Here is a 25,817-nt window from a genome sequence, read left to right as displayed (position 1 = left end):
TGTTTCTTGAATGAATATTGAAGCAGCAGAATGCGAGGGTTCTGCAGTTATTCTGAACCACTCGTATGAGGAGTAAGACACAGTAACTGTAGGGCACGCAAGGTGGGCTACGCTCCAAGGGCTGACACAAAAAAAACACACAAGACCGCTGTGGGTGATCTGGCCGCCTGCCTCGCCTGCAGTGGCTGTTTTTCTAAAGGGCGGATGTTCCATTTTTCTCAAGTGCCTGTGTTATAATCATCTTTGTCTAGGTTTGAACAACGAAGAGTACCAAATAGTTATCGGAAATGACACCACCCATTACATCATAGATGACTTGGATCCTGCCAGCAACTACACTTTTTATATCGTAGCCTACATGCCAATGGGAGCCAGTCAGATGTCCGATCATGTGACACAGAACACTCTGGAAGATGGTAAGTGAACGCACTACTGTGAATGATCTTGATCATTTATTCTAAGAGCAAAGAACACAGTTCTCTTATACTCTGTGCATCTTTCAATTCATTTAATTGAGTCCTTACTAATAAGAAAGGATCTAATTTTTCTGCTCATTAATAATACTGGCTTGGAGGAGGGTTGGTGCAAGCAGTTTGGCCTCTGCATCTTGTTTGAAGTCTTGCTAGGTCCATCACTGATAAGACAGTTTAAACTTTCAAAGTCATCTAGACCCCTTAGCTTAGAGGATAGTACCACCCACTGGGAGCACACAATATTATTTAGTCTACGAGAAGGCATAGGGACCTGGAGGATTTGTATTTTGCAGTAGTGCTCGGTGCCTTGACCTATCTATTAATTGATATGAGACTAGACAGAACAGATTCACCTGTTGATTTTGCCTATAAACCTTTTTAATGTGCCACTTTGTAAACATCAGTCTGCAAGTCGAGCGTTGGATTCCTGGCATCATGCTTTCAAAGACAAAGATTTCTTGGTTGGTCATAGTCCATTTTCTAGAAATTTCTAGGTAACAATTGTAATGCTAAAATGGTAATTAATGAAGGCCACCTCTGCCACTAATCTGTCTTTTCCACCATGCCTGCTTGTAACTTACTGTAAGATAAGGAATGCTCTCTCTTTTCCGATTTGCAGTTCCCCTAAGGGCACCTGAAATAAGTTTGACCAGTCGAAGCCCTACCGATGTACTCATCTCTTGGCAGCCAATCCCTCCAAAGTTCCGAAGGGGTCATGTGGTGCTTTTCCGTATCTCATTTCGCCTGAGCGCAGAGAACTCCATTCACATTCTAGAACTTCCAGGATCCACAAATGAGTACCTCTTAGAAGGGTTAAAGCCAGACAGTGTCTACATGGTGCGAATTGCTGCCGCAACAAGTGTGGGCTGGGGCGAATCTTCTGTGTGGACTTCCCATAAAACCCCAAAAGCCACAAGCGTTAGAGGTATTTTGTTTCTTCCAGTATTTATCAAGCAATTGCAAATGTTGTGTTTAATGCATGGAAAATAGGAATCTTAGCACTGGCAAGTAAAGAGAAATAAACATTCTTTATTTTGAGTGGAAAGAAAAAGACACGGTCATGAACAATTATTGATTGTTAATATATGCATTTTGAGCCGTCATATTGTATGCATTTTTTAGCTGTCCTCAAATGGATGTATCTCGGGATTCCTTATTTTCTGCGTTCGACAGGCTTGTATATCCCTGAAGAATATGCAAACTATCTGGAACAGAGTCTGTCAATTAATGTTCTTTTCAGAATATCAACATAAGCCAGTACTTAGATTTTGTATTAAATCAACCATTGCCAGAAATCTGAACGAATCATCCCAGGGCAGATACTTTGGTAATAGTTTTTGACTGGTGCAGCTAATTGTTTACATCATACAGGGTTTAGAAGAGGTCCAAATGAGATTTAGAAGACAGAAAAGTTTCATAGTGACAGGTAAAGCCATGGAACTTTGAATAGTAGGCCATGCATCATACCTAGTGTTCCTACAATTCCTGTAATATCCTGTTTCTGACAGCATTGTGGTTTACATATTTGAGATTGCATACACTTATGGCTGTTGGGTCAGAGTTTCCCGATCAAGCGGGTTTTCAGAATCTAATTTGTATCTGAATGGTCCACCTCTATTAAATTTTAGTAAGATATGTATATTTTCAGTTTTGTTTTAAGGTTTCCCTTGTTAGGGCATCCTGAGCGGAATACTTTTTTTACTTTCTTGAATAGATGCTGCTAGGAAAGAAAATTCATGGGCTAATTTTTAAGACTCGGACAATCAATTCTAATGCAGATGTAGGATCACATAGTTCCAGCGATGATTTGCGAGCAAAAACAGGGGTTGTATTCTGATTGAACAATTAAGGCTCTTATTTAGAGTTATCCAATGGTATGTTCCATCAAAACCTGATGGATATCCTTTCTGCTGTTTTGTGTCATTGATTATAATGCTTCTGTAATATGGTGGACGGGACAATGTCTAAATAAGGCTCTTAGTGTTTTGTTTACTTACTTTCTTGCTTATCACCATTGAATTAGTCGTATAAGATTCCTATGACATATAGGTTTGGTAGGTTGTTCAGATTTAGAGGCCATTCTCTGTGTCTTCTGTTACTTAGAATAGGAGCTTATGCATGTATGTATTCATGCCTTGTTTATATAGCTCAGATTTAGCTTGAAAGCTGTACCATGTTGTACAGAATTTGAGACATTTTGGTTGTCAGAAATGCACCTCTTTAGTCTATAATCTTCTATGTGTTACCAGTGTTGGCTAGATTTTGTTTTCTTCCCTCTAAATCTCTTAATGGAAAATCTATCCTCTTGGACTGAGTGGCACAAAAATTAACTTTGTTTCTCATGAAAACCAGCCCTTAGTTCTTCTGTCAAGCTTTACAACCAACGCCGGAGGCTAAGGGTTTAACATAAATAATGGCATACTGTGTAAAGTGGATATCTATGCTGTTTAATCAAATAATTTAGCACATGTTTCTGTTTTAAGAGGAAACAATTCTGCCACAACTTAAATAGCACATCTATGTGTATGAAACTTCGGTTAAAATAGACAGTTGTTAGTCGGTGTTTGTATTAATTTCTTTTGGGCGTGCGGTATGTATTGTGCCTAAATTGAGTGAACGTGCTCATAATGAGTCTGCCTGTGGTACCAAAGAAACCTTTGCACATTTTCTTAAGAACATCAAAACTGTTTTTAAGTGGCCTGGGGTGCCACGTATGAGACAGAATGAACGATAAATCGATAAGCGTGTGCATGCATTCTGCTTCTCCACCCAATCCTGAGAACTATCAGGCAAATTTCAAAAGGTGTTTATTTGAGATTGAGAGCACACAACATTCACAGGTAACTCTATATATACAAGTGGGACCATTTCACAAGGAGGCAGACTAGGCTAGGAAAAGTACAGCCTTGCCACTTTCTACCACACAAATTAGCACATTATTTTTTCCCCAGAAGATCTGTACTCTAAACGTCTGTGGTGTATGCTATTTATTGCATTTATATAGCGCTTGCTCCATAGTATACACGTTGTGCTGTGCTCTGAGGATATGATATTATCAATTCTGGGAAGGATTGGGAGTTTATTCTCATGCTCTTGCCTGTGGAAGACCAATAGGTCTAAGCTGGTGGTGCTTGGCATGTGACTTGCTTTGGCCTCTCCAGTGGTCTCTTGGAAGGTCCAGTCCGCCTCTGGAGGTTATCCCTTTTTGGCATCTGAAAGAAAAATGTTGATTTATCGGTGTGTGACACTTATTTATTTTATTTATTTTGAAAGTTTTGTACAGCGCGAACAAGATCTTTACAGATATCAGAGCGCTTCACATAGGAAAGGGGAGCATGAGGGAACATAGTCAAACAGGTAAGTAAAAATGCTAGTAGTACAAACACGTAGCAGCCAAGAAAATCACATAAAACATTAATACATATAAAACAAATAAGCCACGGGGTCAAACAAGGAGTACAGAACAGTGTGGGGTCTTAACAAAGTTCAGAATAGCACTTCAGGTGTATTTAGCCATGAATATAGCTTTTACTTCTTTCTTAAACAGTGCTGTGGAGGAGATAAGCCTCGTTTCAGGGGGGAGTGAGTTCCAGATCCTGGGTGCCATTCCTGAGAAGGAGCGTTTATAAGTTTTTTCCTTCCGGAATCTTCGAGGCTTCAGCAGAAGATTGTTTGTGCCTCTGGTGTTTCTAGAGCCTCCAGAGATTGTCAGGTTCTGAGTGAGATAGCTTGGTGAGCTCATGTGGACAGCTTTGTGCGTCATGTAGGCGAATTTCAGATGTATTCTGGCTTCGAAAGGCAGCCGGTTCAGGTTTTTAAAGTCAGGGGAGATATGTGAGTGTTTTCTTGAACCAGTGATGAGTCTCGCTGCAGCGTTTAGGGAAGCTCTTAGTGGAGCAGTAGTAGTTAGGGGGAGTCCGCAGAGGACGATGCTGCCATATTCTATTCGAGGGATGACTAGTGCTTGTACTGCAGTTCGGAAGTCATTGGCAGGGAGGAAGGGTTTAAGTTTCCTGAGGGTATTGATTTGGAAGTTCGCTCCCTTGGTTGCCTTGCTGATATGTTGCTGCATGTTGAGATTGGTGTCAAGTGTAATGCCTAAGGATTTTGCTGAGTCTACGATGGTGGGTTGGACATTGAGTGCAGTTAGGTCTTTAAGCCAGAGTTGTGTGGTAGAAATCTTGGTGGGAGGTGAGATAAGAAGGAACTCTGTTTTCAGAGCATTGAGTTTGAGATGATTATCGGCAAGCCAGGATTGGGTGCTTCTGATCGTTGAGTTCAGGAGCAAAATGTCTTTGGGGGATTGTAATTTGAGCTATAGTTGGGTATCATCAGCGTACATGTGAAAGTGTATATTGGACTCTTGTAGCAAGGTGGTGAGGGGTTCCATGACTAGGTTGAACAAAGTTGGGGATAGGGAGAAGGAGAAGGATATTGGAGAAGGGTCGCAATAGGCAATATTCGAAATGTACCTTTACTCTGGGTGAATATTTTCAGTGACTTCTTTGTTTTAGATGTAAGGCACAAATGCGCCCCTTGCTAACCGTATACTAATCTCTCTTGGACAAAAAGCCTTCATTCTGTACAGTAAACTCTCAGAAAGGCCGGTTAGGTTCTGGCAGTAGTTTTATGGGCACTTATCAGGTGTCTGCTGAACTTTTCTCCTACCTTGATACTCTACGCACGCCAACGTCAGTTTACAAAGAGGATTTCCGGAGCACTGTCTGATCAGAGGATGATCACAATGGCTATTTGAAGCGACAGAATCGCAGCTTAAAAAGTATCACAAATATGATAACATCAAAATATTTTTGTGCTGTAAAGATTGTGGTTTTGATATGTGTGTTGTTTTAACTTTAGCACCGAGGTCTCCAGAACTTCACCTGGACCCTCTAAACTGTTCGACTATTGTGGTGAACTGGCAGCAGGACCCCGATGACCCTGCAGCCGTGCGAGGATACAAACTGTTCTACAAGGAGGAAGGGCGGTTGGAGACTGGGCCCTTTCTGTTGGATGCCAAGAACCTCAAGTACACAATTGTGGGACTAGGTAGGTCATGTTTGTTATGGTCTTACTAGGACAACAATGAAGAAAAAAAATGGTTTGACGAGGCTCTCAAAACGGCAGAATTTTGAAGACTAGCCTAATATGTCAGAATGAGCCAGTTTGATTTACAATTGTAAAATGTAAGTTTAAACAGGCTTCCTTATGCTTTAAAGTAAGGCTGATTTCTATTTGGAATTCTGTCTAAGATGTATATCGTTACTTTGCGCCAAGATTTTTAAAGATTAGACATGCTCAGCGATAACTTCATTATGGAACAAATGTCTGGTCAGCACTAATGTTCAATGGAATCCTTTGGAAGTAGTTGATTGGTACTTAAGTGCCAAATCATTACTTTTCCATGGACTGTGCCATGCAGAAGAACCCATGGCTGTCTCTATAAGCTGTATATACTAAGGTATTATATCATCATAAGGCCATGCCAGCGTAAGTGGTGGTAGTTTGGGCATCCTCTTTCTTAGTAAATCTTAGCTTACGGGGTCTGACCTGTTGTGACTTTCTTATAGATGCTTCTAACCACAGATTCCTCACCTTAGACTACTCCCCAGGTGCCAGCCTGGGTCTGCAAACTCTTCTACAGCAATAGTCTCTCATACCACTAGATGGCACAGTTCAGTTCGCCACTGGCTCTGTACCACCCCTGAAGTGCCAGAGCAGAGCCTCATGTAAGCACCCCTCCCCTCTCCCCCCCCCCCGTTCGCTGATGTCCGTTCCTGTTTTTGCTCCTTTCCCAGTTTTGTTGGCCTTACGACAACTTCTAAATAAAGCATATTAGGTAACGATGTTCCCACCTAAAACAATAGGTTTTAAACCATTCTATGACTGTCGGTCTCGTACTAGCACAATGTGTGTCTGAGGTGTGTGAGCTCAGTCACAACTTGAAGTTGTGTGATAACTGCTCTCATGCACTCACAGGTGATCAGTGAATGGGAAATGAAGCTGTATGTCGCTAAACATAAGAAAAAGTTTCAGCTCTCGCGTAAGTAACGCTCCCACTGCTCTTGAGGCCGTCTCTGTGAGCATTTCAGGGATGGTGCGGAGCCAGCACCAAACCGCATTCCTGAGGTCTCTTTTATTTTTCAAGTCTAAGCTTCCCGTCTCCAGACTTTTGACGAAACTTGGCATCTGGGATGGTCTGAACTTCACTAAATGTACCCACTTTCCCCCATACTATGTTTTCCTTGAGTGGAGAGTAAAAGCTCTTTATGGTTAATCTAGTCGAGAGATGAACAGTATAATTAACATTATGCAAACAAGATTAGGGGCCTTTCAAAAATTCTTCAGGTCTTTGGAGCTAGGAATAACTTGAATACTCAATGAATCAAACAGAATGGTTGTTAACCCCTTCCATGTTCGTCACTACACTGCTTGTGTGCTCATGACGAGCTGAGCACGTCATGAACAATGGAATTCGAGGATCTGCAGCACAGGAGAGGAATCTCTCAAGCAGCGATGGAGTTAAAACAGCTCTTGAACTTCTCTCACAAATCAGATTTTCTAACGGATCCGTTGTGGTGTTGGTTAACAAGCCTAGCTTGCTGCAGCTCTCAAACCTATTTCTATTTAAAATGGGACAAGCCTGCAAGTGTTCTCCATTTTGAAGAGATATTAGCCGTAAACGGATCCTGGTACCAACGCAACTAAGATTGTCATGATGAGGTGACCAGGTACTACTGTATCAGTGGGGAACCATTTCTTCACCCGGTCTGTCCTTTTACAAATGATTGTTGCGAGGTGCATTGGTCAGCACAGTTGGTTCATGTGAAGTACTCTAAAACCAGAACTTCCAGAAGACCCTAGCTGTAAATGAAAGACCCGCACTGGACCCATGGTGTCTGGATGACATGGAATCACGTAGCTCATTTATGCTAAAGCTGCCGGAAGGAGAGGAGGAGATTGAAAATATGCCATAGTAAGGCTCATTTACTTTTTTCTGCCAGTATATCTAACAAATCTCTGCTGTTCCTGCTGTTGTTTGTTAATATCCAAGCAAAGTTAAGGGCAGGCCCTCATAAAGTATTCAAATGCTTTCATTTCATCATTAAAACTGTACCTCTGTTCTTATAGTACTTCTCTGTGGGTAAAGAGTAGGGGGTAGGCATAACTCGCATATTTCCTTGTAGTGCAATTACCTAAGAATTCCGCGAGATTACGCAGAATTATATGAGAAGAGAAATTCTGCGTTTATAAACATTTCTTAGTGTAAATATGCCCCTTTGCGTCCAAAATTAATGCGAGGATGCATTTTGCTTTAAGAAGTAGTGCTAATGTCAATAGAGCTTAAATAGCGTGCGCAAGCAAGTGCATGCCAAACGTGCCCTCGGGGCAGGATTTTCCCCAAGATTACTGGCCAAATTTAACACTATTTTTCTTACCGAAAATGCACACTTGCATCCAAAATGGACACGAGGGTGTATTTTGCACGAAGAAACCGCTCTAAATACTGCAGAACACTAATCACAAGCAGCCGCTCGCTAAATGTGCTCTTGTAGTAAAAATGTTCTCCAAAATTACTCTTAATTAGCTGAGTAGAAGTATTCGCATCATTTCCGGTGATTCCACGTCCGAGTAACACGGAATTACCGAAATTACTCCTATTAGTCCGGCGTAATCGAAATTCTGCCTAGGCCTAGTTAAAGAGGTGCTGTGTTCTGAGAGCATGTTCACCAAGTCTTCCCAAATCCCCAAAGCTGTAGGCTTTTCCACCAACCAACACGGAGTGTGTCATATGAGGAACGAAGGACACATTCTGGGCAGAGGGGGCCGCTTCTCGCTTACTGCTCCATGGGCCTTATACCAACAGCTACACCCGTTTCCAACTTGAATAAAAACACACAACTCAGAGTTCTTGGGAAAATGTTACCCCACGCTTCTGTAGGTCTTTGCATTTAAAACCTACCAGGCTTTTATGAAAAACTACTGTAATAAAATATGACCTCGAGCGCAGACTCGGTCATATGTTTTTCACCACGACAGTCGCGAGCCGTATCAATCTTCCCAGAATGAAAACGGCTTTTTCCTAAGCACAAAGAACTATGTATCACACCGTAATTTACGTATTCTTTTTTTTTTGTCAATGCATAAAATAGAGGGGATTATGTTTTCCGGGGCAGCCATGCCCTTTTATCTGGTCTATGGGGGGCTGCGGCTCAGACATATTTGTTTAAGGAGCTATCGGTGTCCATTTCTTGAACATATTATGACCGAGTTATCACCGTTGACCTTTAACCTTAACACGGTACAGTGTCATCATAAGCTGGGGACAGATGTTCCTATTTACTGTCCTTGTAGCACGCTGGAGGGGGGAAGAGAGGGGTTGAACCACCCTCCACCTGTGCCCACCACACTCGCAGCAGGCAGGTGGAGGCCGCTCATGGTTTTAGGCGGGTTCATTTTTCCACATAATGTGTTCTGGAGGGTGAAGGCAAACATGCACGAATTACAGTTGTGTTTATACTGTCATTGGCAGCACTGTCAGGGGCAATGCGTGGTGCAGGCTGCAATAGCCTCGCTGTACTTTTCTCTTGGTGTTATGGGAAGTTTGTTTATGAAGACAAAACTTTGTGCATATATAAGCATTTACATAAAAGTTAATGAACTAATAAAGGTGTTAAAACCACAGATTTTATTTAGTCTTTCAATAGAGAAATCACATTAAAACATTATTTGCTGTAAAAAGCTGCTGACTCATGTATCAGCCGGAATAGAAGCAACAGTTCTGCAGCCACGCTTATAGTTCTTATACTGCCTGCTTCAAAGGCAGGAGATCTAATTTTGCACTGTAAATCCGGTACCAGCCAGGTCTTTGCTGCTTTAAGAACAATTTCTGACTGTAGTTTCTCCAAGCTGGGTATGTTTTATGTGATGATGAGCTGAACCTTATTGCTGGGTTAGAATGTGCCGGAATACTGTGTTTTTATGGTAAAAGCAGAACACCGTCCTCTTTCAAGACTGCTCTGTCCAGCCCAAACTAAGTTGTGGGAAAAACTGGGCAGAGCACAATGATCAGCATGTGCAGAAGTCTCAACTATGAAACTTACCAATGAAGAATGAGGTTTTGTCTAAAGCATAAGAATTTGTCTAAAATGCTCTAAATAAGAGTTAGAGGGGTTGGCCTAACGGCTAAGGCGCTCGACCTCGGACCTGGGGATCTGGGTTCGAGTCTCGGTAACGACGCCAAAAACCTCCTGTGATTCTGGGCAAATCACTTAATCTCCCCGTGCCAAAAAAAATGAAAGTGTGTCCTCGTGTAAGTAACTGGTGCTATGTAAAGCACTCTGATACCTGATTCGGTTCGGGTCTAGTTCGCGCTATATAAAACTCTGCAAAAAATAAAAACCTGCATTTTAAATTGTAATGTCACTGCTTACTGCAAAAGTGATCATTCTTCAAGTTGAAGATGACTATGGTGCATTACCGCCTCTTACTCGCAGCTCAAGATTAAAATTCGATTATTCAGGTCTCTTTGTGTGTAGTTACAAAATAAGGTGTGTTGTGTTTGTTAGCTCCTTCAATACCCACTGCATTCAGGAATGTTTTGACTAAACATAAAATCTCACACACCCAGCATGCAGATTCTGATAATAGTTGAAGTCTTCAACTCATGTAGTAAACAGAACAGTTCTTTAATATTGTCATTTTTATTTATAGCCTTAGAAGGCACTTAATGTGCAATAAATAATACACATGAAACCCAAAGGAAGGGTTGGTGGGATCAAGTTTCTACGATAAATTACATAATATAGCCAGCCCTTCCAAAGATACCATACAGCTCAGAATGGTGACGTAGAGGAGCAAGGGGAATCTGCTAGAGATTAGACAAACAGAAGTGTCTTTAGGGAATTTTAAAGTCCCTGAATTAATTTTTAGGTCTAGCTTACCAGACAGCTCAGCTCAGCTGTTTGATTGAAAAAGATGGATTGCCAGCTTACCAAGAAGTTACAGTGGGCTTAAAGCTAAAGTATTGCTACTGGTACTGTTTACCATTGGTTGACTTTATTGGCACTCTCATTTGCTTGCTTCTTCTTCGATGACTTGCCTTGTCCATCTTGTGTTTGTCCCTCTCCTGGAGCACAACCTCTTTGCTTATGTACTTCCACTGGTCACTTTTAGTGAAGTTTTTTGTTTGTTGCTCAAGTGCTCCATGAGAGTGCATGTGTTTTACCTGTTGTCTCTTCCCCAAGCACTCCTTGTTGCTCTCTCACTCGCTCTTCCCCGTTCCCTGTATTCCTCTCCCTTGTGTGCTGCATTTCTCCCCTGTCTACTGTCCGTTCCAGCCCCTTAGGCAGTCCTTATATTTGTAGTTATTAATATTATTTTTTTTAAATGTCTTGCGCACCTTTGTAGTCGTAGGAATGCGTGGTCATTCATGGGCTTTTGCATGACGCATTTGCGCACATACATCATCATGCATATATGTGCATACAAAATGCTACTTCCGTCAGCAGCTCTGTCATTGGGCCTTTTTATCTTCTTTTGTTCATGCTGTAAATTATCAGCATTTTTGCTGATACTGTAAAGCAACAATAAAAGGCATTGGCTGAGCCAATAGATCCCAAATGCAAAACCTAGTTGGCTTTGCCAGTGCTTTTTGGTCCTTAAGACCTCGAGGGACTAATTTCAAATTAATGGAGACCAATGTAAGAAGCTTAGGTTCAAAGGTGGCTGAAGTAAAATGCTGCAAGATGCCCTTATCCGAAGCCTTAAAGCAGCTCATGGGTTCATAGGAACGAACGTTGTTCCTTAGTTGATTCCATGTGTAAGGTAGGTGATTGTAATCATCACTCTATCTCTTGCATTGGGAAGTTATGCAGAAATGTTTGAGATGCTGATACAGGGTCCTTCTACTGAGACCTGCAATCAATGTAATTGCTGCATTTCCCCCCATTGTCCGTTTACGAACCCACTTAGGAAGAGGTCTGCTTGTACACTGTTAAAGTACTTTAGCCTAGAGGTTCCTTAGGTTTCCACAAAGATTACTGTCTCTTCTATGTACATTTCCAGAATTGCAATATGTAATTTCTACATTTTATAAAACACACATTTCACTGTGGCTTCTATCGTTTTGCTTTACACACAAAGCCAAGCTTCTCAGCTTAACTTTTACAAAAATCGTATTTGCCATCTGAGAAATACAAGGAGTGGTCTAAGGTACAGGATATGTGTCTAGAACATGTTCTGCTCTATATTGGAAGATGCAAGTTCGAGCCTATGCTTTGACATTCACTGCATGATTTGATTAAATCAGCTTTATAGAGGACTTAGATTGGATTGATTGTGTGTGCTTTACAAGACTACAAGTTCCACCAAATGAAAACTGTCCAATCTCCAATATGAAGCACATTTACATCATGTTCTTATAAAGTGACATACCTGGCTTTCAAATGTTGCCAGTTTATTACACATTAACAGAACGTGTATTTGTGAAACACACATTTACCCAGAAGGATATCTTGGCTCTGAATAACAGATGTTTCCCATTTTATCGACCTCAGAAGGATGAAATGCTGAGTGGACCCGCCAGGATTTGAATCTGTGACCATGAAGTCAAACACAGGTCCCTACAGTGGAAGCAATAGTCCACTAAACCACCAGACCTGGCTGTAGGTACATAGACATACTACCCTTAAGGTGTATAATATATTAGCCCTCCTCCCCACAAAATGGCATGAATTTTTACCTGCGATTCGTTGATAGTTGGTGGTCCTCGTGGCTGCCTGTTGCCTTGAAGCCAAGTGCTTCAAGTTTCTGCTGGTTGCGTCTACACTCCAGGTAACATATTTGAGTGGCTTCAACCACCCTGCTTCACAGGTCCTTTGTGGCAGATCTATTCTTTGGGGCCGAAGTGAAAGAAGTAGTAATTTTCTCGAACGATTGTGAGCTGTTATCGATCCAGGACTTGGTGCTTCTCTGTTACTGGAGAGTGGAGGATCATTTGTAGGGGTCTTTGTCTCCGAGGCCTATTGTGCGGCTTGGTGTACTCCATTGCTGGAGAGCGTAGATCATTTGTAGGGGTCCTTGTCGCTGAGGCCTATTGTGCGGCTTGGTGTACTCAAGTCGAGTGTGGAAGATGAAACTCTTCCCACATTCAATTGTTCGCTCAGCGTAATTTCAAGCATTTGTTGTTGCTGTTTACAAATGGAAGCTGCTCACTGGTGTCCTCTGGTCAGATAGAGCCATACAGAAGAAGGCAATGGCACTAAAGATCTTGTCAAGGTTCCAGATTGCTTTGAGCACTGCAGCCCAAGACCTCCAGTGTTTGATACGTTTCATCCCAGATTGGAGGGAAGGAACTTCAAAATGAAGGCTTTTTTTATTTTAGAAAAATTGAGGACAGTTTTACCCTGAAGCACAGTGATAACTGCTTTGTTATTTTTTAATGTAAGCAAAGGTGGTCACCACATGCATGCATCTGAGGATCATATAGACTTCCGTGGCTCCTAAGCAAAGCCAAGCGTGAGAGGGAGCCTGCCCCAGAGAAAAGAAATAATCATCGGCAAAGCTGGTAAATGCAGCTTTCTTGAAATAATGAGAAGGTTTTTCAGGTGTCTTGTTATCCGTAGAACTGGCTCTGCAGTGTTGCTTCCTGGCCCCCAGAGGGTAGCAGTGCAGTCTTCGTTAAACAAACACACCACAGGCGCCAGATACAGAAAAGAAAACAGCAGTGCAGGGATTTTTAACGCTCACAGAACAGGTACAGTGCAGCCAGCAGCAGTGGAGGGCTGCCTCGCACACAGCGGGCCCAGCAAGGACCCCTGAAGGCCAGGCTCCCCTGACAGTAGCAGTACAGTACACACGCACTCTTCTCTTTCCCCATCATGCTGTATCTTCTCCTCCTAGCACTCTGCCTGTGTGGTGAGCCACTACCTCCTCTCTGTGACACCATGTCCGCACTGCTAGGTTTACTAGCATTCAGAACAGTGTTGTATTTCTTAAATATGTTTAACCAGTGGACAAAGAAAGAAAGGAGACCTTCTGTCTCATAATTCTGTAAATATTGCAACTCTCCCTCTGCTACCACTGTGTTGCTGCAGGCGAATGAACGGCTGGGCCTAAACACAATATGTCATGCAGTGCTAGAGGGCTAGTATGCATCCATTTTCTTCCTAAGAAGTGTATAATAAGTAGCCTACCATCGAATAAACGTCGGAAGCTGGAACATTTGTGTGGCAGTGCTCACTAGGGAAGCCTATGTTCAGCATGGCGGGGAGTCCCTGCTCCCTGGACACTGTTAGCAGTCTATCCTAACCTCCTACATGGACATGTCAGTGTAAAGGTACCTGGAGAAGAAGTTGTACACATTTATTTAACAAGAACATGTCCGCTGCGTCCTAGCTACCACCAACAAATTGTATTTTCGTAACCGTTTTGTAATTAGCCGTCCTGGGGCTTGCACTATAATCTTGTGATTAACCTATGGACGCCAAAATGTAAATACTGCAGTGACAGCTCCCCAATCAATATTTGCCAGCATATTTATGAATTGGATGTGGTTCCAGATAATCAATGTTGGCATTCATTTAGAGAAGTTTAATTTACAGGGAAGAATGGTAAATTGGGAAAACGTGCTGTTATTCATGTCGGGTTTAAGTACTATTGCTGCTCTTCGTGCATTGATTCACACAGCGAAAGGAGGTGGGCCACCGTGCTGTGATGCGTAGTGTAGAAGTAGCTTTACTCGATTACTACTTAATACACAGCACCAGGCTTTCAAATGCAGCGTCAATGTGTAGAGATAGATATCCTTCCATCGTGTTTACTATAAACCGAATTGCCTATGTGTGCTAACATTAGCAAAATAAGTGATACGGATCCCCCTAGCCAACAGCAGAGGATGCTCCTTCTACCACCTGTCTGCCAAGGCATGAAACACCCCTCCCCCGCACCTCAGGACCACCCCATCGCTCCAGCAATTCAGGAGAGAACTCAAGACCTGGATGTTCGAATGAGAATCGACCATGCAATAGTCACCAGCGCTTCAAGACCCAAACAGGTGATTTGCCGGGCAATATAAACTTTTCAACTGTAAAAGGGCATGTATTCCAATCTGTGACCTTCTTTTAACACACATCCCTGGACTAGGTTCATTAGGTCACTAGATTATCTCATCTTAATATACGGAAAAAAATCTTTTTATAAAGAAAGGGTAGATGTAGTGGCTAAAACGGGCATCGGTTCTCATTGTTAGGGTCATGCAAAGTTATGTTATATCTCCCCACCTCCATTGTGAGAAAATAACCTGATGTTACTATCCCCCTTCCCATATATTTGATTTTAATGGCCAACATACAAAGTGTAGATCACTATTCTGACTCCAGTTTGCAATTTTAAACTCTTATAATTTTGAGGGGTCTCAGTTAGAACCAGCGCTCTGCAACCTAATGCCCCAATACCTTCTTGGTTAATTTCCCATTTGACCCCGTACCACCCACCTATTCCTCCAGCCTCACTTATGGCAGCGCTCGCCTATCTTGCCAGTTAATTTCTTCCTCAGAAGTTGCTGCACCGGGCACGTCGTTTCTTGGTGTATGTTGGTTCCTTTCTCACTAACAGTGATATCAAAGTCCAGATGTCCTCATCAATGGAGGGTTGTAGTAGGAAAAGGAAGACCGTTTTAAGGAGACTACTTGTCGCAACAATTTAAAGGAAACTGTCATAATGCAAAAAGACTCCACCCCCAAGATCCCCCCACCCCCTGTACAAAATATAGAGTGGGCCACTAGATTCTGGCACAATAGCTAAATAGACCTGAAAGCAAAGTGAAGTGATGGGTACACTCTGCACCGCAGTGGGTTGTTGTATCATTCTTAAAGGGGAGGAGTCCGCTGCCAGGGCTACAAGTGTGAGTACTGGGAATTGTTCATAGTGTCTCTGATGGGTTTCTGGGGGTGTTTCACCTGTTGATCTACTGTTCAGTCCAGGTCACTGATGATCCCACATGCCCCGGATAGATATGCTCAAAAGCCTATGATATCAGTTTTTAATCTCAAATAACGTTCATCATCCCATAACAGGAAACTGTTAGTGGAGCTTCCCAAATCCCCCCACAACCCCTGGCTCCAGAGAATCACCAGAAGTAAGAAGTAATCCCCTCCTCACCCCTTGATGAAGTTAAAAAGTCAGACTCCAGGAGGAGTCAGGAGACTGTCGGAGATCAAACCGATGTGTCCCAGGGTGGTCCGTGACCCCATCACCCATAAGGAAACCAGGCACCTTCCACCCCAGTCTGAGACTTTGCAATGTAATGCCAAACCCCTCCTTGGTTAACCTCCCATGGGACCCCCTAAACCTCCCCTCTCACGTTTGGTGTTACCTGTCCCATTAGCCAATCTTCGTCTGATGGGTGGGAGAATGTCCAATGGCGGTGCTGCTGCTCTTGTGAATGTCCCACACCAGCTTCATGAACTTCACTACCCTGGACTCCAGGCTTGGTAGCAGAGTCACTAAATGGGGCGTGGACCACTTGCAGACAGGAAGTACAGAGCACACCAGTAATGTGCAGCGCTAAGCACCACCTCACAAGGTCTTACCTAGGCCAACACTGTCTGCATACTACACCCACATAATGCTGTCCCTTCGCACTGTTTCCTAGCCGGACTTCTGATGTAGGGTGACCAGATTCAGAAAACCAAAAACCACGACAGTTCACAAAAAAACAGAAGTAGGGCTATAATGTTGTATTGACTGGAGAAAGGGCGGTGACGTATGAGGATCCATAAAACATATTTGATACAATTTGGAACCTATAAGAAAATATAATGACCTTTTTCGAAATATGATATAGCATTAAAGTGTGCAAACATTTCATTTGAAATTAAAACAGTACAAATTAGCCTTTCCTTCTCTCCTACAAGCTGTGCTGACGCTGAGGGGAAAGCTTGGGCTTCAACTGAGGCTTACTTACGAGCAGGTTTGCGCCTCCTTGCCTCCTACTGTGGACTTCCCCGAGACACTAAAGGCCAGCAGGAGAGTCTTTAAAGCAACTTTATAACAATGAACTGTTATCCCCGTGGAAATGGAACTGGAGAGAGCCCTAGAAGATGTGAGCCTGCAGTCTAGTTTAAAGCTAATGTGGAAGCTCACAGAGCTTCTCCTCAAAACCGGGGCATGAATTACTTTTAATTAAAACTATCGGGACACTGGGACTCGCTGGACATGAGAAACCGAGGCTGTCCGGGGGAAACTGGGGCGCTTACTGCCGGTAGGCTGAAGGGTGTGTGAGTGTGTTGGGGGGGGTAGGAAGTTCCGCTTCTGGCAGGGCCCTTGGGCCAACCCCTGCGCAGGCGCATGGGCGCCAACGTGGCATAACACCAGTCCCTGGGAGGTACTATGGGAGGTCGAAGGAGGTGCCTTCGGCAAGGAATCTGATGGGCAAACGGGCCTCCTGCCAAGGTCACTCCAATAAAGGGGGACCTGGCAAGTAGTTGGGAACAGTCATGACCTTGCACATAGGCTCAACCGGGATACGCAGAAAACAAAGTGTACATGTTCCAGTTTAGGTTAGGTATGGCTATGTATTAGATTCATGTTATAGTTAGCCATAAAAGATGTGTAAATATTGTGTATTTGAAATGTTATTGAATATGTGTGGGCTTTCTGCCTATAAAAAATGTGTTATGAATTTTTTAATTATGATCGAATGGCCGGGGTTATCCAACTCCTAATTCAAGTTCTGTGTTTGGATGAGTTATTATTGATGCCTCTGGGGTAAGTGGGTGTGGGGAGGCTTGGAAATCACCATCCCGGGATCCCTGTCTGGAGGGGAGTGTTAGGGGGTCAACAAATCTATCAATGGCAGGGGACTCGGTAATACCAGGCCATATGTATCAGTAATACCTATTCAATGAGCCCTAAGCAGCAACAGAAAGCACTTCATGGAAACTCATGGCAGTCCCTGTAATGTGCAGCCAGCGCACACCGTGACCCCGCCCTTTCAAGTGGTATCAGCGTTTTATTGCCGCTGCAACTCCATGAACAACTAAATTGCCCCTTGCCTTCAACAAAAATTGGTGTTTAGATGACCAAATTCAATAATACTTATCTCCTAGACCCCAATGTCACGTAGTACTGGGTTGGCACTTGGTGTGCATTCAGAGCTGGAGCCGGAACATTACGTACAGAACCAGCAATGGCATGCCTCATAACGCTGAATGACTGCGCCCTCCCTACTCCATGCTTCTGTTTCTGCCCAACTGGTTGTGAACTGTGGTGCACAGCAAGCCTGGTGTATTCCAGGGATCCAAGCAGTGGGTGTTCCACAACTGCACTGGAGGTAGTATTTGGCTAAAAAAGCCAAGCTTGACTAGCATAGGCAAAGCCAGTTGGTGCCTGCTGGATTAGCACATGAGAGCAAGACACACGAGAGGCAGTCAAGTGCTCGCACTTGAGTGGAGTCGAAAGGATACACCCCAACAGTCAACAGCATTAGGTGAGATTTGAGTATTTCACTCTTCGAAGACGTCATAGACATAGTCTCAAGCCATTGGCTGACAGAGACTGGTCGAATAAAGCCAATAGCTGAAAGGGGTGGGCCCAAAACATACTTTTTAGATATTTGATATATTTGATATTTTGTGGGTATTTGTAAAGCGCGAGCGTTCGCTCCCAGGGGAGCATCATGGCGCTGGGCGAGTTACGGAGGAATAACTGGGAAAAGTGGTGAATAAAAGATAGAGCTAGATGGCAGCCAGGACAGAGGAGTCTGATAGTTTGTAGACCCATGTCTTAAGAAGTTTCCTGAAGTTGTTCTCATTGCTGATGATTCTGAGGTCAATGGGTAAAGTGTTCCAGGCCTTAGCTGCCAGAACATTAAAGGATTTTCCTCCTCTAGTCTTATATTTAAATCTGGGGATTTGGACAAGGTTAGTCCCAGAGGATCTCAGGCAGCGCGAAGGATTGTAGCGCTTGAAGCGGTTTACAAAATAGCGGGGTCCTGTATTTTGCATGGTTTTGTGGACTGTGAGAAGCAGTTTGAAAAAGATTCTTTTGTGTAGTGGCATCCAATGAAGTGAATTCAGGGCTGCAGATGCAGATGACCTTCTGGGGAGTTGTAGAACCAGTCGAGCTGCAGCATGTTGTAGACTCTGCAGCTTCCTGAGGGTAGATTTTTTCACCCCAGCCATAAGGCCGTTGCAGTAGTCAAGTCGGGAGAGTAGGAGAGCTACCGCGACTGACTTTCTGGCTGCAATTGGGAGGAAATCAAAGAATTTCCTCAGGGATTTTATTAATCCAAAACATCGACCGGCAGTGATCTTGACGTGGTCGTCAAAAGTAAGGGAGGAGTCAAATTGTACGCCCAGATTTCTGGCTGCTATAACTGCACTAGGAGGAGCCTCGGAGCCTATGGGCCACCAATCTTTAGGGGAGAAAGAAATATTCTTGCCTATTGGGATGATCTCTGTCTTTGCGCTATTGCATCTAAGGTGATTAGTGTTTAGCCATACAAAGACATCGGAGAGGCAGTTTTTAAAGCGGAGCTCTGCGTCCGTACGCTGTTTGTCGATGGTGACGACCAATTGCGTGTCGTCAGCGTAGGACGTAACCAGGATACCATGTGACTCTATCACAGCTAAGAGGGGTGCCATGTAGATATTAAAAAATAGGGGGCTCAATATGGACCCCTGGGGCACTCCAGATGTAATTGGCTTTTCGCTGGAAAGATATGGTCCAAGTGCTACGGTCTGGGACCTGTTTGATAGGAATGATGAGATCCAAGCCAGGGCTAAGTCTGTCACGCCGATCTCTCGCATTCGATTGATTAGAATAGCGTGCGAGATGGTGTCGAATGCCGCTGTGAGATCCAACAGGATGAGGACAGCTTGCTTGCCCTCATCCTGTAGGAATTTAATAGAGTCGGTAAGCTCGATCAAAGCTGTTTCGGTCGAGTGACCGGAGCGGAAGCCCGATTGTTGTGGATGCAGGATGTTATGGGCTTCTGTGAAGGTTTTAAGCTCCTCGTGCACTAAATGCTCCGTGACTTTGCCTAGGAAAGGAAGTAGGGAGATAGGCCGCATATTAGTCAGGTCTGTGGGTGGTTTATTCTGTTTTTTCAACAGCGGTTTGACAGTGGCCTTCTTCCATTTGGCAGGTACAATTCCAGATGCAAGGGATTCATTAATGATTCCATTGATGTGGGGATTGACTGTATCAATCAGATGATGAAGGATGATAGGAGGACAGGAGTCCGTAGGTGCTCCTGATTTACAGGCGCGGATTGCCTTGCTTGTCTGTTGCAAGGATACTGGTTTAAAACTGGAGAGAGGAGGGTGATTGACTGTGACTTGTGTGGTGGTCGTCGGGGGTAGAGGAAAGTCTTTCTGAATGTTGACAATTTTGTCAACAAAGTAGTCTGCAATTTGGTTGCAGAGACTCTCTGACGGAGGTATGTCAACGGTAAGAGCTTTTGGGTGGGTGAAGGACTTGACTATGGTGAAGATTGTTTTTTGGTTTTGGTGCGCTTCCATTATGAGATTAGTGAAATAGTCCTTTTTAGCTGCTTTGATGTCAGAGAGATATACTTTTCTCTGTTGAACATAGCGAGTTTTGGAGGCCGTGTCATATGTTTGTCTCCAGTGTCTTTCAAGTCTCCGGCATTGGAGGTGGCTATCTGCCAGGGTCTTAGTATACCATGGGGCATTGGTTTTTTTTTTTTTCTTGGGTCCCTTTCCTTGGTTGTTTTTGGGTTCAGAGTTAACCGCAACTATTTGGTGCATCCAGGTGTCGAAGTTGCATGAGTCAGCTTCGACATCTCCAGTTAGTGCGGGGGGTAGGGGCAACGATTTTGGCTCAAGCTGTATACGTTCTGCCACCTTCTTCCAGTTGACTGTGTAAGCGGCTTGGGTGTGTCTGGGGTTAGATGGGGGAGCAGTGGGTGTCGTGATGTCAAAGGGGATGAAAAAATGATCGGTCCAAATTAAGGGCAGTGGAAGGGAGGTGGAAAGGGTAGGGATGTTAGAACAGATGCCGTCAATAGTATGACCAGCGCTATGGGTGGCCATATTGATAAGTTGGGGGAGGCCGAAGATGTTCAGGGACTGTAAAAAGGAAATGACGCGGGGGTCGGTGGATGATTCCATGTGTAAATTCATATCGCCAAGGAGCATGAAATTAGAGTATTGTAACATAAGTGCGCCTAGGGCCTCGTCCAGAGAGTTGAGGAAAGAGGAGGGGTTGCCCGGAGGACGATAGAGAAGTCCGGCCGAGAGAGAGAACGATGGAGTAATTTTAATTGAGAAACCCAGACTTTCAACGTCTTTAAGATGGTATAGGTCGAATGTGTGGCAAGGAAATATATCCTTGATTATTAATGCTATCCCACCACCTCGACCTGAGGGTCTGTCCCTTCTAAGAATAGTGTAACCTGGGGGGAGGGCAATAGCCAGGTCGGGGTTGGAAGAATCGTTAAGCCAACTTTCCGTAATAAACAAGGCATCCAGCTCTTGGTTTAGTATTAAGTCGTGTACATCTTGGCAATGGCAGGCTAAGGACCTGGCATTAACCAGACCTCCCTTGAAAAGGGTGGGGCGAGTCTTTGGAGGGGCGTGCATATCGTCGACGCCATTTGTGGGTATCAGAGGTGTCCATTTACAGCAAGGACATAACAGAGGGCTAGAGGAGGGGTCAATATGGGGGCAAGCATGTCCTTGGGGGGCGGGTGGAGGGCGTAGGGACATTAAATGATTGTTGTCATACCTAATGACGGGCTTTGGACCGACAGCATGCCCTGCGCCCAGCGCGATCCGGTCGCGGACGGGCGCAGACGGGCTTGGCTTAGGCGCGGCTTCGGCGCGCATCCGGCGCGCCCGCTGCGCCAGCCCGCTGCGCCGTCTGGCCGGATTGCACATGATATAGAGAGAAAAGGGGGCGGGAGTATAGCGCGACTAGAGCGCTCTCCCTGCCTCCCTCAAGATGGCGCCCACCGTCGCCGGTGTTAGAACAAAGCGGGAATGGCGAAAAAGTAGAGATTTTAGAGTGGTAGCGGTGTCAGTGTGCCTACTAAAGTATTTCCCCTTAGCTACAAGCAAGTCCCCCAAATTAAGGAAGAATAAAAGAATAAAAACAATTAAGTTTAAAATTTGCACAAAGCGTATTTCAAAGTTTCCACGTTGCAATTAATTAATTCACCACAGTTTCCAGGAATAAAAAGTAGCTCGCAGCCCAGTTGCCTCGCTGGGGAGAGCTACTGTAGATATTGTTAGCAGTATTTCCGTCAATCCGCAGTCTTAACCAGTTTATTGCACCCCCCCTGGGATTACGTGTGTTGGCTTGTGTAGCACATCAAATAGCCTCTGAATAGTCTGATCCTGTGGTAAAACGTACTTTCCCCAATGCCCGCAGTTGTAGGAGGAGCATCCTTCCTCGTCATCATCGGTGAAGCAAGATATTGTATTGTCATAGTGGAGTGGGCACCGCACCTACTCGAGACCTGCTTGGCATGGGTTCCAATTATGTTGGGGCTGAGTTTGTCTTTCATCCTTTCAAGGCTGATAAAGCCCCATTTAATTAGAGCCCCCTCAAGTAGATTTGTAAGTAAGGACCCCATTTTTCGTTTCTGGTATCTTTTTACAGATAGAAAAACAGCTATATTTCATTGTACATTTATTTGTAAAATATGGATACAAACAGAAATTATGTTGTTTTGTTGAGTGTTTCTAAATGCTGCTAGTCACGATTGCCCGACAGATAGCTGCGTGGAGTAAAAAAAACCCAAAAAAACAGAAAGTTTCATAATGAAGCTTAAACAGCTAGCGATGTGCACAAGATTGATAGTAAAATATGCATGATTTCATATATGTTTATACTTTTAATCATCTGTGGATGGTCATATCATTGAAACCTGTCAGGCAGTCAAATAGAAATGTGAAATCATTGGCTAAAGAAATTTGGAAATATACCAGTTTGGCAATTCGTTTTTCCAGAAAACCCAAAATAATTTTGGCTAAACACAGATAAAATTAGCAAAAAAATAAATCTGGATAAGCACAGATGCACAATGCAAAAGCAAAAAAAAAACATGAGCACCATACAACCGGGAGCCTTAGAACTGTTTTACAAGTGCCTAGAAACAATTCAGCTGGAGTTCTGCGCTACACACGTAGTCCTCAATATTATGTTGTGAAGTAGCCAGTGATCACCATTCTCAATTTAGGGCAAATATTTGAGTAATGAAAACTGCGTTAACTCCGTACCTGCGTTAACTCAGCAGTCAACAAAATCAAGCGCTATACTTTATTAAAGCAACGTATTTCAGGTCTGTGAAGTATTTACTTGCCCTGCTTATGTCCTTCTACTAAACCTCTTATCTAGCAATTCTCCTGATTGGTTATAACAGACTCGTCCCTATTACTTATCCGCTAAAACATGAAGGATTTGCAAGGGGGAGGGGGGGAGCTGGTCGATTTCTTTCCCTCTCGATAAAACCAAGAGCAGAGGGACAGATTGGAACATTTAAAAGGGCTCTTTTCATCAGCGCCTTCTGTGACCTCTTGATCTCCCAAGGACCTGAGCAGTTTTAATTTATGCATGCAGAAAGAAACCCATAGGTCACACCATAACATGTATGTATGTACTCCCACTGAGGAAGAGAAACGTCAAACATGGATAGAAAAACACACACATTAATTAACTGAGAGAGTGAGAGATAGTATGTGCAGACACAAAATGAGAAGAACGTTTGTCGTGAGTTAGGTTTGAACAAACAAATTGGGTGCTGAGTAGGGGCCCTAAGACCCACTAATTTATCCGTAGATGCATCCTTCTTGGAGGTATGTCCTGTAATGGCTAAATGAACACATGAATGGATTTGTAAGGCACACAGCACTACAAACTGAATAATCTCTAACCTCTCTGCACAGAGGTGTGGATGGGCTCCAAGTTAAGCTCTTTAACACCCAGTTGTGCCCTCTCGTCCTGTGCTTCGAGAAGCCCTTCTAATAGGTAAAACCGCTGCAAAACTGCAGAATATGGGAAGAAAATAGAATGATTTCACTTTAGTTTTTGTTTGTAGACCGATGTGTCTTAGAAGTATAGGGCTCGATTTCCAAAAATGTTCTGCACTGAAGGGTGCAGAGAAATCCTTTTCTCCTGGTGGAAAAAAAATGCTGTCAAATATTTTAGATGAGCGAGAAAAATAAGAGATGCAAATATACATTTTTGTTGTATTTCATTGTTTGGCTATTAACACTGTAGCTTGCCCCAGGAGTTCATGTACGAGTTTGCATGGGCATCTACAGACTGACTGGTAGCACTTACATAGCTCACACCACCTGACTTGGTTGGTGTGAGGTATTCAGGGTTGCACCCTTTTACAAGCCTAGGATGCAACGTTTACATGCATGTTACAAGAGAATTTTGTGGGTTTCCAAATATATTTATGGTAGTTGTAGTCGTAAGTATGCGATGTGTAGATTTGTGTCTCTTACCGCATGACTGTGCACAAATCATTTATCATTTATTTTTTCACCATATTCTGACATTTGTATAGAGCATGGAACACTTCCTTTGGTAATAGTCTTTTAGGAGTCCTCCGCTGCAGAATCTGCAGTGCCTCCAAGTCTTTCTTCTCTCTTTAGTCTTGCCTGCAAGTCATTTCATTCGGAATTTGGCCAATAACTACCCACTATGTTAAACATTACTGTTTAATCTGTGATATCATTTTAAACGCCACTTTTCCAACGCTTCACATTGTTTGCTTTTTAAAGTCATCTTCGTCTTATCCACTTCATTTATAATGGAGTGGTTTAATTAAACTTTAATGTATTTGTCAATTTTTGAATTACACCACTAGGCCCTTCAATAATTTACTGGCGAAGGCAGTAATCAAGTTTAATAGGCTCCTAAAATACTGAAAGCCATAACATCTCGATGAGTAACATATCTGCTCATCATTGATTCAGATGCTGCACGTGACAGAGCACCACAATGGCTGATAATAGGAAAAATCGAGTGGAGCTCCAGGCTGCGTTGAATTAAATTCTGGACAATGGTTTGGCTTCTGCGCTGTTTGAGTCACCGACACATGCTGCACATGGCTGAAATCTGACTCTTCAGAGGGAAGAAGAAAACATTTTCTTTGCATCCCTCATATTGCTTTCGCCGTACCCCATTTTAACGTGTTTCTGATGCCTTCAGTGAGCAGAGGCACTCGGTACGACTAATAATATCCAAAGTGTTGACCGTCAAATCCTTTGCACTGAGAGTGGAATTGTGGAACTATTAAAGTAGACTGCCACATCTTCGTCTTCTGTACAACCATATACCCGCACAGACGCACACACAAGCACTAAACTCTTTCTACCTCTAACTTGCCCTTGTATCATTTAGGAATACCTGTGGGTTAAAACATGTCCACAGTTATGTATATTTCATAATGATACTGAGAGCCTCTTAGGTAGCTCTTTAAGGTATTTGCGTTTGTTTAGCTCTATCTGCCATTGTTAGGGAACCAGAACGTATAAAATGCAGATCGTTAAAGGCTGAGAGATTTTCCTATTGTCTTTTCTTCTACTGCAAACTTTTCCTTTTCACAGAATGCACTACTCCTTATTGCTGCCAAAAACTGCTGCTGAAAGAAGCAACACAGCTTTCTCTTTGTGACTCACAGGTTCATTGTGATCTTCATTTCACCTTCAATCTCCAATCATAATAATGGGCATCAGTTTGTGATACTTGCACTTTTTTGCTGCTGCCACAAAGTGGGTGGGATTTCTATTAACCTGCTCCTGTCTAAGAAAACTAAAAGTAGTTTTGTACGATTGCATTTTTTAATGAACAGTGGGGTTTGGCCTTTTATTTTGTGGATGTTGCATAAAGGACATTTCACTCAAGCAAATCCCTTCTACCAGGACTTCGTAGTCCCTGCAGTTAAGAGCGCAGCGTCAGGTTATCATTACTTTTGCGTGGTACCTCCATGCTATGGTGTGGGATGCATGGCTGCACAGGTTGCCCGGATGTATGTTGCAGTGAGTAGCCGAGCAAGTCCACATTCGTTATGGAGCCGTACACTGGCTCCAGTGGGCGCTTGATGGAGAAAAGCACAGAGTAGGTGAATAATTAGATTAGCAGGATTCTTTTGGTGTGTTGAACATGGTTAGGGAAAGAGCTCTATTCACAGGAGACAGAGCAAGTAAACAGTACAATAAATGAGAAAAGAGTTAATTAAATATAATTAGATTATATACTAAGCTGTCCTCAAAAGTTGTGTCAACACCACTGGCTCCTGTGTATCATAGACAGTAAAAATGGATGCCCGAGACGGAGGACAGTGCTCATAAACAACAGAAT

The 25,817-nt window shown here is 43.4% G+C and overlaps 1 protein-coding gene across 1 annotated transcript in view; it reads left to right on the top strand.

Moving 5' to 3' along the window:
• Positions 1–25,817, top strand: part of PRTG (protogenin) — a 98,187-nt gene that overhangs the window by 14,861 nt on the left and 57,509 nt on the right. Inside the window, exons 7-9 of the mRNA XM_078684869.1 lie at positions 252–416; positions 1,093–1,398; positions 5,334–5,522. Coding sequence (XP_078540995.1) covers positions 252–416; positions 1,093–1,398; positions 5,334–5,522 — 660 coding nt within the window. The remainder of the gene's footprint in view (positions 1–251; positions 417–1,092; positions 1,399–5,333; positions 5,523–25,817) is intronic.

The sequence above is a fragment of the Lissotriton helveticus genome, chromosome 3_2 (genome assembly GCF_964261635.1).
Source record: "Lissotriton helveticus chromosome 3_2, aLisHel1.1, whole genome shotgun sequence".
NCBI lineage: Eukaryota > Metazoa > Chordata > Amphibia > Caudata > Salamandridae > Lissotriton > Lissotriton helveticus.
This window is presented reverse-complemented; position numbering and strand designations above follow the sequence as displayed.